The 18,256-nt window shown below is 42.8% G+C and overlaps 1 protein-coding gene and 1 long non-coding RNA gene across 9 annotated transcripts in view; one reads left to right on the top strand and one right to left on the bottom strand.

Moving 5' to 3' along the window:
• The window catches only part of TMEM94 (transmembrane protein 94), a 47,427-nt gene extending 37,720 nt beyond the window's left edge, over positions 1-9,707 (bottom strand). For 3 of the 8 annotated variants that reach the window (XM_071764014.1, XM_071764017.1, XM_071764018.1), the window contains exons 1-2: positions 9,549-9,706; positions 2,833-2,958 (exon numbers count right to left, since the gene is read on the bottom strand). In XM_071764014.1, coding sequence (XP_071620115.1) covers positions 2,833-2,856 — 24 coding nt within the window. In that variant the 5' untranslated portion in view covers positions 2,857-2,958; positions 9,549-9,706. Of the gene's footprint in view, positions 1-2,832; positions 2,959-9,548 lie in introns of all 8 variants that reach the window. The other 5 variants (XM_071764016.1, XM_071764019.1, XM_071764020.1 and 2 more) reach the window with 2 other exon arrangements.
• A 7-nt stretch (positions 9,708-9,714) lies between these two features.
• On the top strand, positions 9,715-10,604 carry LOC139805535 (uncharacterized). Its single transcript, XR_011729849.1, has 2 exons — positions 9,715-10,034; positions 10,154-10,604. It is a non-coding gene; the product is annotated as an uncharacterized lncRNA (long non-coding RNA).
• The last annotated feature ends 7,652 nt before the right edge of the window (positions 10,605-18,256 follow it).

The raw sequence follows: 18,256 nt of genomic DNA, 5'->3' as shown, positions 1-18,256 counted from the left end.
GAAGACCTGAGGTTTTAGAGAACAGCAGGGAATAGGAATGGAGATACAGTTGCTGGCAAGATGAGCATAGACAAAGGACTTGGGCCACTTTTCAGTTTAAAGTAGGACTGCAGCTCTTGTTTGGCACCCTGGAACAAAATGGCTCAGGACCAACAGTGCTGTAGCTGGAGCAACGTGGAGTTCAGCACAGGCTCCCTGAATGCACCTGCAGACTCTGTCCAGGAGGCAGGGTGCTATATCCCAGCTGCAGCAATTACCCCGGGGATAATACAGCTCAATTGTTACTGGTAACTGTGGTAGGGATGATGGCAATAATTTTTAATATATGTTGCTCCAGCAAACACAGCCTGTACCTAAAGTAACTCAAACTCAGGAGCCTAACATGGTGCTGCTGCAATCAGTGCTGCTGTCTGTCTTGGAATATGCTGAGTGGGTCTTGGAGCAGAGATTCTGGCACCTTTCACAAGTACTAAATTCACTTCAGAAATACACAAAAAATTTAAAAGTCGGGAGAAGAGGGTGAAGAAAAAGATATCAGCACATTTAATATAAGAAGGTTTTTGGCACTGTTCCCAAAATACTTTCTGCCTGTCTCTGCAGTGTCTGGCTTCTAGCAAAAACTGTAAGGCAGTCTACCTTACACCTGACAAACTCTGATCCTCAGCTATTTCTGAAAACTGAACTGTATTAGCTGACTGGAGCCAGGGGATGTCTCTCATCTTCTGAGTGACAGATGTCTGTGCTGAAGCAGTGCTCTGAGCACATCTTCTGTTCCAGAAGTGCTAACTCTTCATCACACACATACATGAGAGCAAAGAGATTGCTTCCACCTAGATCTGGGACTGATGTTTTCACTTGGGTTCATTTTATTTTTAGCATTTTAAAATAAACCTCACACTCCAAATTTACTGCTGAGGTTACATAGCAGATTAATTAGTTCCCTTATCAGCAGACACGTGCCCAAGTTCTTCACTTTGGAAAGAAAGATGAGTTCCACCTTAAAGGAGATGAAAGAGTTATCTGCAGTGTTGGAAAAAAAACAGAACCTAACTATTAAAAAGACTGGTGAATTTTTTGCCTTCAATTTTAACCTCCTTTCAGATAAGAGAGAGAAAAAAAAAAAATCTGAAAGTCAGGAGAGGAAACTGCTACTGCAGAACACAATGGTTCCCTGCAGTCCTGTGCAAGACACTCTCCTAACAGGCCTTTTAAAGGTCTGCTACAGTGCTGTCCCCTCTGCTGCCTACCCAGCAGTTTGATCTGCTGTCCCTGCATTGTTCAGTGAAGAACATCAAATGAGAGAGAGGAAGATGAACCAAAGATAGTGACCTGCAGTGAAGTGTCCACACTGTGTTCTGCCATGGTTGGTGCAATGCTGGTGTTGGTGCTCTCAGATCCTACACAGAACACACTCCTGTACAGAATGGTAATTGTGTCATCTCTTGAAATGTTCAATACCAGATTAGCCCATGATGCCATTAACAAGTGAATAAACAGATAATTATCCTCACTGGAATGTCACCTCCATAGTAATACAGCAATTTGATATAAAAAAAATGTAGTTCAAACAAGTCCTCTGAGCATACCAGTGGTGAGAGGTTCAGCCATGAGTAAATGCAGGCTTCCTGGTCTTGTACACTACAGAACTGAAAATCCTGCAAATAAGAACCCTAGTAGGCAAGGGCAAGAGCTGGTGTGAAAAGCTGAGTGCCTTTTAAGTCACTTGCACGGTTTTACTCATCTTCTAGAGCAAATCTGTGCCTAAGTGATCATCTAACAGGTACTTTTCATTAATGAATAAAACCACTTCTTGATGGTGGAAGCACTGTAAACAAAACAGCAAGAAGGGGATGCACAGAGTGTCAGAGACAGAAAACACAGTTTGGCAGACAAAGCTTTCAGTGTGATGGACAGAGGGACACCAAAAAGGAAAGCAAATAATGTTCTTACTAGAGCCAGCTGAGAGCTTGGCATGTATACTGCTCTCCACTGGCCCCAAACTGCCAGCCTCATTTCTGACTGGGATCCAGAACAAGGACCAGTTAGCTTTTCTGAGTGAGAAATACACTTAATACTCAGGTGGCTGCTGAAACGTGGCTAAGAAATAAGTGACCAGAAGATTACTCAGTGAGGTGATCACAAATATTTTACTTTGAGGAAGCAGTAACCTGTACCAAGTTAACAACCTACTGTCAGTCACAGCAGGTTTGGGTTTTTTAGCTTCTACAGCAGCTATTCATGAAGATCTCATTCTCTTTTCCCTTGAAGCTCAAAGCATGCCAAGACAGCAAGACACAGACTACCCCTCCCTAAAATATTTAAATGTATCTGGCACTTTCTGAACTAGACCTAGAAATAATATCTTGCAGCACACCCTAGAAAGACATGCAGTTACCCAAGAAATACATACATATCATGCTTATCATATATACATACATACATACATACTTATCATCAGAAAAACTGGACTCATAAGCTCATTACCTGAGTTTATTTTAAAAATCTCAGCCTCTCAAATAATGCCAAGTCAAGCACTCAGAGGCTTGAAGCCCTACCTTAAACCTCAAGAAAGACACAGCATATGTGGCAGCACATACTTCACCTATGTTGTTCCACCATGGTGCCTCAGTCCCAGTTTACAAAGGACTTACAAGCATGTACATCTCTAGGAATGTGAAGCTGACAGAACTCTCGAATTTGACACTACTTGTGGATTGTACCATCAAACAATAATGCCAGACAGTGAGTCTTGACCCAAAATAATGCAAGACAATTAGAAAGACTCAGCAAGGACTCATTCAGGTTGGGCATGACTCTTATCAGGAAACCTACCTGACACTTCTCTTTGAGGTCCATGGCTATGCAGCTCTGTAAGCATGTCCAGCAAAAGGGGATTGCTCCTCAGGGAAGAATGTTCCTAGGTAGAGATGAGCTTGTCTACACTCATCACATCACCATCTGTGGAAACAGAGGGGAAGCAGTAAATCTCCCCATATCACTCTACAGAGGACAAGAAAGTGATGAAATCCACAACATTCAAATTACAGGGTTGGTCTTTAAAAGAAGGAGCACTGGGGAGCTGCAAGTGTTTCTGACAGTACATCAACCCTCCTTACTCAGATGATTCCATTGGCTTGAGTCCCCCCCAAAAAACTGGCAACAGTAGATGAATGAAGTTCCTTATAGCTCAGAGTAAAAAGTATTATTGCAGCCTTGACACACTTTTGGGCAAGCCTCCAAAAAAAGCTGACAAAGCACTGGATTCCACCAGGTGTTGGAGCATGCTATCACCCAGGGCTATTTGTCTTGCTATTCTTATCTACCAGGAGCTTTGTCCTCCTAATCTCCAACAGAGCCTGCAGTAATGATTCTTCCATTTGCTGAACAACACATCCAGTCCTTGACAAGGCTGTGCTGCTGGGCTGAGCATTTATCTGACCACCATTAAGTAGGCCAGAAGTCATAAAACCAGTTCCAGATTAGCAAGGATCTAGGTTGTTGTTTTGTTGGTTTGGTTTTTTTTTTCCTTTTTAGCAAAACTGGGACTCTAGGAGAATTGAGGTAGAAAGCAGATCTGGAATTCACATCCTTCTTCTAACCCATCTCCCCCTTTATCTCCAGTGCTACATCTTTGTTCTCCTACCACATATTCAAAGTGTCTTTTCTGGTCAAAACAAAGGATCTATGTACATTGCTCCAGAAGAGTCTCTTACATATAAACACAAAGAGCTATTATAAGATTATGCTATGACTGATCTTGGGAAAGTCTTTTTGGCAGTTAGTAACTCTTGGTTCTATTTTTTATTATCACTCATAAACTCAGAGCTTGGACATACACTTCTTGTAAATCCAAACAAACAAGGAAGCAACTAGAGCTGCAAATTAATCCAAACCACCCACACACTTCCTAGATACAACAGTACTGGCTTTTGCCAGCTGGCATATATGATCTATACCATACTGCCTTCTTCAAAGAAAGATTCTGGAGATCTCATCCTTGTGGCAGTCACTTACAGCACTACATTCCATGATGCTGCATCATTTCAAGGAAAACAAAAGGTACCCAAAGCTTACTCAGAAAGCCACTGCTGCCCCAGGCTTAATGTCAGTATTTCCTTTCATGCAGGCAAGTTCTGCACCTGCTTTCTGGGAAGCAGCAAGCATTCAGTATTCAGGCTGCTGGTTATCAAAGAACTGCTTGCAGCACAGCAACCAGCACCTGCGAGTGCCAGTTTTTGGCTGCTGCCTGGCTGGCATGAGCCACAAGCCTGGACTCTGCCCTACTTTTCTGTTCTGTGACCTTGTCAATGTGCACACACCAAGAGAATGAAGCTCAGTCACCTCATATCCCTGCCAGACCAATTAGCCTGCAAAGAGAGGATCAAAGTTACTGGAGTGATGCTGACAAAGAGGGCTGGGAATGGGCAGGAGGATAAATGTACTTTTGTATTCTTGCACGCAGAAGCTTAGAGCCTTAGTATCTTGTTTTTAACTAGAGAGTGACTTCAATATAAGAGGAGACCATTTTAGGGAGAAAACGGTCACTAACAATAAAAGGGCTAAGAAATAAATCCATAATTGTTCTTTTTACTCCACTCCGACATAAGATTTATTAGCAGATCTACTAAAGGATTTATGCACTGTGCTCTCACTCATTCAAACAAAAGTTAAGTGCCTGAATTTCTCTCTGGATCTGGACTTCAAAAGGGTAATTACCCATGGCACAACTGGGTAACTGGGAAGCCACAGTCACAAAAAGCAGAACAAGAAAAAAGACATCCTAAACTGTTTATGCTAAGCCCATGGAGCCCATACCATCAAGAGTGGCTCTGGCTGAGAGGCATGGACCATACAGGGAGGCAGCTGGCAGGAGGCAGGATTTGCTGCACTGGTATGAGTGATGTTCTGGTTTAGGCAGCAAAGTGAAATGTGATCCTGAATGCAAAACATGCCATTCCTTAAAGTCCAAGGAACATCATCCACATGTTTAGGAACACCACCCTTCAGTCCTTCAGTGCTAGGAAGCAGGATACACAAGAAGGGTGTAAAAAGGTGAAAGATTGGTTGGAAAGAGTGAATCTCCCTACCTAGAGAAATTCAAAAGCTGTTATATTGAACAATAGGAAAAAAACTTGTAAGGCAGTCTACCTGACACCTGACAAACTCTGATCCTCAGCCATTTCTGAAACCTGAACTGTATTAGCTGACTGGAGCCAGAGGATGTCTCTCATCTTAAAAGTAATCACTGTAAAGTAATCAGTGCTGCATGCAGCATTGCATAATTTATCAAAATGAAAAGTGTGCAAAAATTTTGCAAGAATTATATCATACCAACGAAATACTTCACATACATTACCAAGGTCTTTCAAACACTCAGAAAACAGCTTCACACAAGGAAGCTGAAGGTGTTTTTTAATTCTGTAGGCAGGACTGTCAGCTTACCAAACATCACAAATTCAGTATGAGGTATCAGTGTTGAAATTTGATAAGAAACTATGCAGCATGATACATTATGTACAGATCCTAGCAAATAGCTAGCAAGCAGAGAGATATGTATACAACCTATAGATTCTTAAAAAGAAAAATGTGTTTCAGAAGCTGCAAGTCTTTAGGGAGAAAAATAAATCAACCTAATGATACTATTTTCCCTAAAGTGTTCAATCACTGACGCTTTCATCTTATTTACTGCAAATTCCCAACATAGATTCCTCTATGAAAATTATGGGGAATCTGAACATTTCTTGCTGCCAAAAGTGAACTCCTCTAGAACAGAACCCTGATCTACCACTGAGAATAGAAACACGGGGGAGCAGATGATAACCAAAAAAGCAGCTGCCTTGGATAAAATGGCTTAGATTAGAGCTGATTGTTTTGCTGTCAGCAGAACCATACAGTCTTCCTACTCATGAGTAGCTGATGCCTGCCTGATCATTTGCAACAGGGGCACATTTGTTGATATATGGGCTTCCAAAGGTGCAACAAGTCAATTGCTTTGAGACAAACTGAAAGCACAGAATAATTACAGCATGGGAGCTGGCAGCCCCACTTCTTGGCTTCAGTATCTGCTTGTGAAAAACTTGTCAAAATTTGGACCAGATAAACATTCTCTGCCTCAATAACTCTAGATAGGGATTTGAATATCTACTTCTGAGAGAAACTGGGGAGTAAAATTATTAGTACATGAAAAGTAAGGGAGATCTTCTGAATTAGTGCTGTGTATGTGCTAAGTATTATCAACTCAGTAGTGAACAAGTTGAACAAGCAGTGAACAAGCTGAGCAAGCCTGTGAAGAATCAGGAGTATTTCACACAGGCTCTGCTTCACTTGCTAAGTGACAGGAATTAGAGTGAGATCTATTCTACCATGAATCAGGAACATGATTAAACCTGAACTTAAAAGTTTGCATTCCAACTGACAAGTGTGCCATTTGGGTGTGAAATTTACTTGCTGAGTGATAATAGAAAATATCTCCAATTCCTTACTTCCTTCCCTCTTCTGCACAGGACTTGCATATTAGACTTGTTTCCAAAGGCCAGTGGTAGCTTAAAATGAAATCTGAGCAACCAGGAGGGAGAAGGGGAGTCGGAAATAGACTTGGAGCACCTGCCAGGGTCAGACCATCAGTTTACTTGCAAAATTAGGACTGGTAAAACAGGATGCTACACAAGTGAAACAAAACATTTATTTTTGTTTCAGTATTGTTTCAGTGAGTTGAGAAGTAACTGATGAGTATGATCAAAAGAATGATCAAACTAGTGCAGTCCACCTTGCTGTTTCCACTTGGGAGAACCCTGTTTCAAATAAAGGTACAGTAAATCTGAAAGATCTTTGCTGTGTTCATTTTTCCTTTTTTGGTTAGGAAAAAAAGAAAAAAGAAAAAAAGGAGTTTGTGAAAATTATAGGATTACTTTATCTTTCCTGCTACAGGTACTCGAGGCCTGCCAGAAAAAGACACAGCATGTATTCAGTCCGAATCAAAGTGAAAAATGCAACAAAAGGCATAATTCCAAAGGCTGTAAGGACCCCTTCAGCTTCTGCAGAGCAATGAGACATCCATCTGCTTTGTGGCATGATGCCCTAGATGACAGCTAAAACATTTTACAGCAAGTGTATGAAAGAATTCACTGCAAAAGTGACAGCTATCCTTCATCATCATGATATTGGTTATTATGGTAACCAGGGCTGTATAACTACCTCCATTAAAAAAAAATAAATAAATCTGAAATGCTAGAAAACCACAAAAAGGCAGCAGGCCAAAAAAAAAAAAAAAGCTTGTGCTGCAATTATATGACCTTCTAGCAAACCAATTTTTGCTGATGTACACTGACTCATGGATACAAGTGCATTTTTTTCTCTTCAGTTTATAAACAAGAGTGTTATATCCATAGTTGTTTATAGTAAATCTAGGCAAAACCACTCCTTCATCAGTGTCTGCCTTTTGGAGATATTTAATAAATGCCATGCAGATGGGAAGGTGTGTTATTAGGAGCTCCCCAAAGCAGGCCCAGCACCTGAAAACCATTAACATGATCAAGCTCACACATTCACTCAAAGCCAAGCACAGCCCTTACACAGAAAAGGCACTGAATTCAGTGCATTGTGTATTTCACTTTCTCACAACAAACTCCATTAAATTTTTATGATGAATACTTGTATCACTAACTATGTCTGGAAGCAGGGCAGAGAGCTGACTCACTACTGTGAAAACAGGGGAGCTCTCTCTGCAGATCCTTAAGAACTTCTCTCACTCACTGTTTATTCAGGAGTGTTCTGGACAGGGATTCAAAGCATCCTATTTAGTTTACAGATGGTCCTGTTATCACAGCTGTTAACCCAAAGCAACACCTTCTCCCTGTTGGGCAATGCTGCCCACCCAGGTGCTCTTTCTGGCCAACCCTACAGAAGGATTTGCCTTTTGGCCAATCCCCTGTGTCCCCTGGCCCTGCTCCTGGAAAGTCCCACCCAGTCAGGTGGGTATTTAAACCCCCACAGCACCCCTTCCTCAAGGCTGTTTTCCTGCCTGGAGCATCTTGGTCTTTGCAGTGCTTGTGGCTTCCAGCAGCAAGTTTGGGTAGGGCTCTCTTAAGAAGAAGCAAGGGTGACCTCAAAGATACAGAGACTTAAACAGTTAGAGCTGTAAAAAAAAAATAAAACAAAACACAAAATCGAAGAAATACAAAGCTGTTCTAAGGAACAAAATGTAAAAACCAGCATGGTGTAGCTATTAAGATGTGTGCCTGTATTAAGCAGGCTTCTTAGAAAGTAAATGTAATTTGCTTGCCAGGTTATTCAACTTTTGCTGTTTGAGCAAGTCCTGTAGTGTAATGCAGTAGAGCAGCTGTTAAATAAGTTTCTATAGAAATTTGCATTTCTAAAGAACCCGAAGTGTTTCATAGAGATCAAGCACTACCAGATCTTTGTTTTGCATTGTGAATTGTCTGTTCAACTTGGTTTTTTTTTTCTACAATCACTAAGGTAAATAATAGCATTTTAAATAAGCTTCCTTTTCTCAGAAAATATGACAATATGTACTGCTTGGTAGCTGCCTGGGGAAGATAGAAGAGTGCTCAGATTCATCTGCTGCCATCCTGGTGAGTTTTAAATACTGGTAAGACTAACAAATACCTGTGGCACAAGTTGTCCTGTGAAAACTGTCTTAAATGGATAACTAAAACACCATGTGTCCTGTCTATGGGTTTCCCCCTTCTTCTCCAGTTATCTTTTGTGGAAAACCAAAATCTTTAAGGTGGATACCATCATCTAGGACAAACGCCTTGCACTTTATGTCATGAGATTGCTAACTGGGATTTTCAGGCCTTTCCTTATCAATAATGGCCTGTGTTATCCCATAGGGGAAAGCTCCCAAACAACTGATAATGTCATGAGGCAAGTACATGGATCAAAGCTTTCAGAAACCAGACAAGAGGAGGTCGGGGGTAACATGAGATGTGTTGCAAACTTCTGCCGATACTGACCCCGGGAAGGCAGGGGAAGGAGTGAGGCAGAACGAACTGCCGGGCCGAGCCTGCAGTCCAAGCTCGTAAAGGATCCAGGCGAACTTTTTGAGGGATTACAGTCAGAATCTGGGATCGCCCCTAAGATCCTTGTGCAGAAAACAAAGCAAAACTGGAACCCCCCGGAGCTGCCGGGGCTCGGTCTGGGCCCCCCGCCTGGTTCGGGGCCGAGGGAACCGGAGCCCGCGGGGTTGTCCCCCAGCAGTGCAGGAACCCCGCAGGCTGCGCTGAGCCGCTGACATGTCTGGGAGCGCCTTTTTCGGGTGTTTTTTATTTCCTCTCCCTAACAAGCCGCTACGTAACGCTCCGGAGAGGTGCCAGGGGAAAGGGTGTCTGAGGGAACTGTGCTGCGCGGGAGCCCCGACCCCCGAGGGAGGGCAGCGCGGCGGGACCGCCACCGGCTCTGCCTCGGGCCTCCCCCGCCAGCCCGGGCCGAAGCGGGGACTCCGCGGAGGGAGCGGCGGGCCCTCCCGGCCCTGTTCCCCGACGGGACGGAGCCCGGCCGCACCCCGCCGCCGCTCGGCCATTACTCACCAGCCACGCCGGGCAATCTCGGCGGGGCTGCCGCTAGCCCGCCGGGCCTCCCCCCCGCGCCGCCGGGTCCGCCATCAGCGTCACTGGCAAACGGGACGCCACAGCGCTGGGGACCCCGCGGTGTCGCTTCGCGGCCGCCTCAAGAAGCCGCTGTCTGGTTGGTGGGATCTGGGGCGGGCCGCCGTACGCCGCGCGGTGATTGGCTGGGCCGGGGTGGCGCGCGAAGCCGAGCGTCCGCCCTGTCAGGGGGAGGCGGTCAGAGCTGAGGAGGGACCCGGGGAGCCCCCGCTCCGCTGCCCCGGAGGCGGCCCTGAGGGGGACGGGCGGCGAAGTGGCGATCCCCCCGGCCCCGCGGCTGCCGGGATGCCGTCGGGGGGACGGTGTTGAGGGGCGGTGAAGAGTCTCGGGGGTGAGGGGAATGTGTGAGGCGATGGAGAGAGCCCAGGAGAGCCCAAAGGCTCCAGCCCCTTGGCAAAGGCGGCCAAGGTGGGTGCCCCAGGTGAGGGGAGATGAGGGAGAAGGGGCCTCCCTTTGCCGGGACGGTGGCTCTGCAGGAGGAGGGTGACACCTGCAGATCTCCCTCTGAAAAGCCGCTCTTGCCGTAGGGTAACCGAGTGACTGGAAGTCTCGAAGGAGCCGTGAGGTGAATGCCCGGGCTGGGTGCACAGGAAGCAGTGCACATGCAGGAACGAGCACACAAAAGAACCGAGCCGGTAATCTAACGAGAAATCTAAACCACTGCAGAATCTGGAGAGGAACTCAGAGGTGTGAGGCAAAGATGGCCCACATCTGTGCCCTTGTGTACAGGCATTTGAGGTTTGTCTTCTGAATTCATAGTGGACTGAGTACATTGAAAGGATGAGTGTCCCTTAGGTCTCATTCCTGTAAGTGACTGCAGACCTTGTGTTGTCTCACGTTGTGATGTGACAGTTCCCATGCGAGATTTTTCTGTATAAAACTGATGTTCCTTACTGTGCTAAACTACAGGTGCCAACGCCTGCTGCAGTTGCTTGCAATGTTACGGCAATAAATTGTACAAAGAACTCAAGATCTGCAGATGCTGTTCTGGACAAGAATTTTGGTATTTTGGGAGTGTACTCAATACTCCTCTAAGGCAGTCCACTTTCACAATGTCTGAATTGAATATAAATCCTGAGTGCAGTCCTGCAGTATTATTTTGGCTGTTTTAAATGCAATTGTGAGCAGAATGAAGGACACAAAACTGGTCTTGTTGAGCTGCTTGTTACCCCAAATGATGCCCTACAATCAGTTTAAAAAAAACAACAACTCTAATACACTTGAGTGACAGTGCAAGTGTTTTTAGTGTCTCAGAAATAAAATAGAAGGGCTGGTCAATTTTATGGTGCAGTTTAGAGACAGTACCAGGAAGGGAGAAAGGATAAATGTTTTATTGGAATTGTAGTAACATAGGATCATGAGTTTTGCTTAGTGCTGCACAAGCAACTCATTAGTTCCTGTTTGGATTGTCCTGTTTAGATTAAGTAAAATCTACTTAATTAGTAGATGGCTTTAAAGAAAAGGTCAGACTAAAGGTACATCTTGAACAGAGATCTGGAGTCTTCATTGTTTTACCTCTGACTCTGATTCCCTTGGGTATTAAGTCACTGATAAAACCTATTTTCAGTCAAGAATATTCTATATATAGAATTTCTGTCAGTGAGACATGCAGTTATAGGGGCTGATAGACTGGACCTTTAACCTATTTGTGCCTTTATTTCCTCCTTGGTAAATCTGATCAAGCTGTTCACTTCAGAGTGATATAAGACTTTGTGCTTGAAGAGCGTGTTGGGATTAAGTGAAAAACATTACCAAAATGCAGTATTATAAGGATGGTTGGAAAAGCAGAAGCACCCTTGAATTGCACAATATTGCTATAGATTCATAAAAAGGACAAGTATACAGAGGGCATTTTCTCCTTGTATTTAGTATTAGATGACAAAGGGAAAACTCAAATGTCAAATGCTGTGAATTACTAAAGAAGTACTCCACTGGTGTGATTTTTTTTTATTATTTTTTTTTAATTTTTTTTTTTGTCTGTGAGCTTTGGTGTAAAGACCTGTTTTACAAGAAACCACTCTGTTTTGCATTAAATCATCCCCTCTGTTAATATCACAGAATTGTAGATGAATGGTCTAAAAGTGAACAAGATAGTATTACTTCTGGATGCTTATAGTAATGTAATATTCTGATATGGAATGCTCAGATCTGTCAATTTTGCCTGCAAATTAAGATTACTTCCCACACTTGCTTCAAAGCAGCCCTTAAAACTATTCCTTGGATGTTGGTTTTTTTTTCCACATCCACGTATTTGTTGGAATTATTGCACTGTAGAAACAACTCCTGTATCATTTTGGTAGGAAGTGAGCTTGCAGAAATTAAACAGCTACTGCAAGCCTCTGTGTACTTTTTGAGAAAGCTGAATTTCGTGCTCACCATGGCTTCAGCACAGGGATACTTTGTCTTCTCTTGGGACCACAACATATGGGCAGACACATGTCTCAGTTTGCAGTGATCCTCCACCTCGGAATGGCTTGCAGTGCCTGACAGCTCCAAGGGAACTATTTGACCTCCCTGCATGTGCCTTTCAGTCAGTCCTCATCAGTCTGCTGCTGCGGGTAGAGCAGAGATGAAAATTTGAGTAGGACCACTTTAAAGCAGGTACTGTATTTAAAAAAAATATTTTTCTTTGCCTTTTTTTTTTTTTTTTTTTTTAGTTAAGCTCTCTGGAAAGATGTTGAAGTTGCAATTTAATCAATAGTTGATTAGTAATACTTCTGAGCAGTAGTGGAAAAGAATTTTAAAATTAATTAAATTTCTGAGAAAATTTTGTATTGTTTTGAAAAGGCAATTGCAGTATGTCTGATTCCCCCACCCCGTTGCACATTTCCTGACAGATGCTGGGAACTGACCATATTTCTAGTGTGTAGTGATAAGAGGAATTAAAAGGGTAAGATTGATACAAAAGCTGTGTCTTAAAAGCAGTAGATGAGTTGGGCAACACCTACTAAATCTGAAGGTGATAGTATTTCATTTTAGTTGAGTGATACTGCTTCCCAGCCCCTGTGTATTGTTTCATAAATGAGATGCACATTGTTCAATGTCTAATTATAAAAGCAAGTGAATTATATATTCCTCAAAAGAGAGATTCTGCCTTTTAGTAATAAACAGCATTTGCTTTGTTTTTCTCTGAAGTGGGAGATAATTGAGCTGACAATTCCAAGCTGTCCTGAAAATGACAGATGACTAAACTGGGAGAAGGAAAAAAGGAGAAGCCCTTTTGTACTAAAGAAGGGGAGATGGCACATTGTGTTGGATCTGGTTCTCTTTTACAGATTTCTCTGGGAAGCTCTGGGTGACCTCAGGTGACTAATCTTGTTGTGTAATTTCTTAATGGTCAGCATTGGCTATTACAGTCCCCAGGTAGAGCAACATTTCCTATAGAGTCATTTTTATACCAATCCTGTCCTTTCTTCTCTTTGTGACCATAGAAACGTGTGGTATGAATGAGAATCTGTTCATGTTACTTTCTTCCTAGTTCTCTGAGCTTCACTGCAAGACACATGGGTGGTTTTGTTTTGAACCTTTTTTTCTGCTGGTTTTGAGGCTAAGCTCACTTGTCTCCTTGACAGAAGGCAAGAACAAAGTCAGAACAGTTCCTGTTTGTCTCACAGGTTGATTAAGCTGCTTCGCAAGTGCTTTTGAGATCTGTAATGTGTAAAATTGTGAAGCTGTTTGGGCAAATCAGTTGTTCTGTCTGGGTCACAAGCACCAACACTTATTTTTCTGCACTTGGACAGATTCACAGAAACAGTTGTGGTGACATTTCCCAATGTGTGTGAGAAAGCCAGAGCAGAGCAGAAGGATGGTTTCTGAACAGGGAGAGCTGGCTGGTGGATACTGCAAGGCTCAGAGTCAAGAGCTATAAATTCTGTTCCTAATCCTGTTGAATATTGTGATATTAGTTTATTTTGTGGCTTTGGGCAAGCCCTCTATGCCTCTCTTTTCTCTTATGCAGAATGCTGTGTATGTGCATGTGCACTTTTTATATCCCTTTGGTACTAACACAAAGCTGCAGTGAAAATAAGTAGTCCATATACAGCAAAGTAGTTAACCAATCCAGTCACTGTCCTGCTCTGTAAGTAATAGACACAGAAAACAAATTTGAACTGGTTTTGCCCTTGGTTTTGCTGTCTGATTCTTTGATTAGTATTGTCACACGATGTTCCAGATACAGGCATGTGGGAAAATCCTCTGTCTAGACTGGAAACCTAGATATTGAATTAAGGCTTTAAAGAAACTCTGGTAATACTAATTAAGGCTTGTAGACACCCATCAATGGCCTAAACTTTTAATAATTACAAATGAGAGGGATGTGTTGCTTTTTCATCTGTAGGTAGTATCTGTTGCATGTGGCCTGACTGTAAGACTGGCACCCAGATGCTGGGTTTCCTCCAGATTTTTAGCATCCTTCTAAAGCAGCTCACACTTGTTGCTCTGTTGTTACATCAGGCATGTTTGGTGAAGTGATTTCCACTCCAAGACAGACTCAAACATCTAGTAAATGGAATAGTTTTTCAAATTCATGGCTTATATTCCTGGCTTGATTATTAGACTGAGGCCAACATGGGTTGATGTGAGAAGAAAAAGGCAAGAAGGTAATGTTCATGCAACAAATATCAACACCCCCATTCCCAGCATTCCCTCATTGCTGTGCCTACATTCCTGGCATTCCCCTATTTGCCGCACCCACTTTATTCCTGCTCATCTCAGACAGAGGCATATAGCAGGTCAGTTCCCCTACAGCTGTCAGAGCAGTCTTATGGCATTAAATTTTCATCCTGTGATCAGGGCTATCTTGAGTTGTCTACATCTATTCTACATTCCCTGTAGCAGATTGTCTGAATTGTTGTCTACAGGAGGATGCTTTCTGTCATGGTTCATACATTAGGCAGTTTACATACAACTATGATAACATGTGGTGGTGTGCTGTGTGAACTGCAGCAGTGTAATGCAGGACAATGTGAAAATTTGAGCATCTTCAGGTGTGTTGAACCAGTCAGGAATTTGCTTAAAAAAAACAATTGCTACAATTCTTTGAAATCAGGAAATGCGTCAGACGGGGGGGGGAAAAAACACCTGTTTGTTAGCAATGTATTTTATCACAATTATTATGCCAGATGCCATTTAAAAAAAAAAAAAAAAAAAAAAAAAGATCATTACAACAGACACACAAAGTTCCTTAATTGGCAATTGTGTGTTGTAGTTCATGATGTTTGCAGATGCTCATGTTTGAGGTGAACAGGCTTAGGAACAAGTGTGAAGACTGCAGAAAGAGTCACCCCCTTACATGTTTGATATTGACAGCATTTAAAGTACTCAGATGATAGTTTTTTCCTCTTGATTGGTTAGAAGCCTTAAAGAAATTTGCCTCATGCAACAAATTAAGGAACAACAATTTAAGGATCACTTTTATTCTCCAATCAGGCTTGGATTTTTCTTGTTATAGCCTGTGCTCCATTTGATACAATCACTTTCTGGGCTCTTTGTGTCTTGCACTATGACCAGAAAGATTCTGGTGTAGGTAAATTTGCTCACAATGCACCACAGAACACAGAGACCACACTAGCTCATTCTTTCATTACTGTGGCAGTTCACAAGCTTTTAACTTGTGTTTGCCAATAGAGAGAACAGATAGGAATCAAACCTAGAGCAAATATTTTCTGACTGTGAACCCTCTCGAAGTTGAATAGCCCTCCCAATAGTTCCCAGTTGCTCTTTTATTTGAGGCAGAGGCCCCTGGGCTCTAAATTGATACATGCTTTTCAAAACCAGGTTTGAAGCTGCATGTGTTGATGCTCTCAGCAAGTGGGAGTGAGAGGTCACTTTATTCATTTGGATTAAAAGAAATGGTCTAGAACATCTTCCTGGTTCTCACTCAGTTTCTTACATCTGGCCTATAAGGAAATACATTTACTGCATACACCAGCACTAAGATGGTAATAAAAATTAAGAATATGTTCATTGTATCTCTACATACATACCAGAGTTGCTTGTCTGGAGCAGTATGTTAGCAGACTAACTTCATGCATTTTCTGTGATAACACCAGAAAAAGTTAATCTTAAGTGACATACAGCAGGAGTTGTGAATCCTAATAATCTAAGTTTCCACAAATTCCACTGGAAGGACACACATGAATGGAGCATAAAGACTGTGTCAAGATAAGGTACATATTATTACCATGGTTTATCTTCTGTAACATTTGCGTTAACGTAACTGCTGTTACTAATGTTAAACTTCATGTCATCAGTAATGATTGTCTTTATTCAGTAACACAGTGTTCTAAGCAGCAATTCTGAACGTTGGTTGCTTATATAAATATACAGTTTTTAAACTAATATTACTCTGCTCTATTCATAGCAAAAAAATCATACATTTATTTTCCCAGACTGTTCTGAGACATTTAAAAGGGTACCCAAAAGGAATGTCAGACAGCAAGATCTTTTTTACCCCTAGTACTTCTTAAAATACTCAGTGCTAATCTTAGGTTGTGTTTTATCACCACAAACTCTCATATAAAATTCAAGCTATTCCTAGACTACAAAAAACATTTGAAATTGATCCTCTAGCAAAACAATGTCTCTGCCTTTTTCACCCTTGCTTAGAGCTATGCCAGGATTTCAGCTTTTGCTGGAGTTGCCACTGCACTGTATTTGCACAGCAAGCTTTAGGTTTTTCTAAAGCATTAACTTGTTTGCAAGCTGGGGGAACATTCTAAGTGGTTTGGAAGCAAGTATCTCTTAGCAACTCCTTTATCAGGAGTATCTTTCTATAACACTTTGATCTCTGCTATTTCTCAAATTTGTTGCTTGTTTGATTTTTTAGGACTGCCCTTTTAAAGTCAGGCAGCTGCAGGCTCTTAAAGTAGCGATCATTCAACTGGCAGCTGTTAGCCATATCTTGGCTGTTAAAGTTCAGCTAAAAGTAGCTGCTGTAACTTTTCTGAGATGATGTTAGTTAACTTATAGGTTTACTGAGAACTTCTAAATCCTTGTTTCGAAGTCATGCATGAAACCAGAGATTCTTTTAAGTCCTTTAGGCACAAGTACTGGGGACTGAGGGATTTTGAAACCTAGCTCCAGTTTCATCAAACTTTGTGTCATCCTACATTAATCACTTCTGCATCCTCAGAAAAAACATCTGAAACATTTGTAGGATACTCAACTCCTATGGCTCTTTTTTCCACCCTTTCCAATTTTTGAATGAAGTGCTGGGAGAACTCACACCTTCCCCCAATACCCCAAGCTGGGAATAAGTTAAAACACCTTAAGTACAATACTATCAGGAGGAGAAAATGATCTTGCTAAGGGTTTAAACCATAAATTTAATTAAAAAATAACCTCTCAGGAATCTTTATCGGGCTGCTTAAGCATTTAGAATGTCAGCAGGCAATGTTTGCAGAATGGGGTTTGTAAATGAAATTGTATGAGATACCAGTGTATGTATTACTCTTAATTTTTATCATATACTCTTTATCTTTTTTATCATTACTCTTTAATTTGTATCATATTACTCTTAATTTTGGTATGAAACCATCACAGCCCATGCAGCCAGGGATCAATCAGCGTGGTGGTTTGCTAAAGAGAAAGTGGGTTTAATCGCGGGCTAAAAATATAGATCTCATAAAACTAAATATCAATTATACATGCCTGAAGTAGGTGCAGTCTTGAACCCTGGTCCCGAATAAGACTAAGTTTACATGAGTCCAGGTGTGAACTCTATAGCTTGTATCTCAATAATGTGGTGTGTGCTGTGCTTAGTTCACATGTTCCCAACCTTCATGTTTTTTGGGGGGCAGGGAGTAAGGAGTAACATAAAATACAGTATAAAAAAAACCCTTTTGGGGAAGCAGGAGTGCAGTTGTGGGCAGCCTCCAGCTGAGAAGGTAACTTTCTTCTTCAGAGCCAGAGGAAAGCTGCTTTTATTCAGTGCCTTTATCAGGCTCCGATGTTTACCCAAACAACCGTTCCACTGCATGTTGTAATTAAGCCTTTTCAAGCTACAAGAATGTTAGGAGGGCCATATAGTTAAACCCTGGAATTAGTCGCCTCTGCAACCCGAATTTTGCCTTCCGTGTGTATTTTAATTGCAATGTGTGATCACCCTGTTGCGTTTTTTTTCCCCACAGCACGGGTGGGTGTCGAGTAATGGCTCCAGCAGGTGCGTTCCTGGCTCTCGGGCTTCAGTGCCTGCTCAAGCACTCTGTGCACAAGCTCGGCTTTAACGCTGGCGTGGAGCTCCCTCAGTAATTCCAGGGAGTTTCTAAATTACTCTCTCCATGCCGGCCCCGCGATGCGGAGCGCTGCAGACCACTGGGGGCACACAGAAATCAGACAAATACTCCGCACAACCCCGGCGTGGTTTCCCCTCAGGAACCTCCGCTCACAGTCTCTTCCCCGGGGCATTCAGTCCAACACTCCACGGCCCGTGATGTCTGGGGGGGAGGGGTTCGGTTCCGCTCCCGCTGCCTCTCCCCTCGCTTCCCGTGGATGCCCCGGGGCTGCACCTTCCCCTGGGTCTCTCTGCGCATGCGCGGGGCGTGCCCGACGGCCCCCTCAGCCCCGGCAGGCGCAGGCGCTTCTCCCGCGGCGGGCGGCTGACAGGGCCGCTCTCGCGAGAACTGCTGCGG

The sequence above is a fragment of the Heliangelus exortis genome, chromosome 20 (genome assembly GCF_036169615.1).
Source record: "Heliangelus exortis chromosome 20, bHelExo1.hap1, whole genome shotgun sequence".
NCBI lineage: Eukaryota > Metazoa > Chordata > Aves > Apodiformes > Trochilidae > Heliangelus > Heliangelus exortis.
Note: the sequence above shows the minus strand (reverse complement) of the source record. Positions and strands in the feature narration are given on the sequence as shown.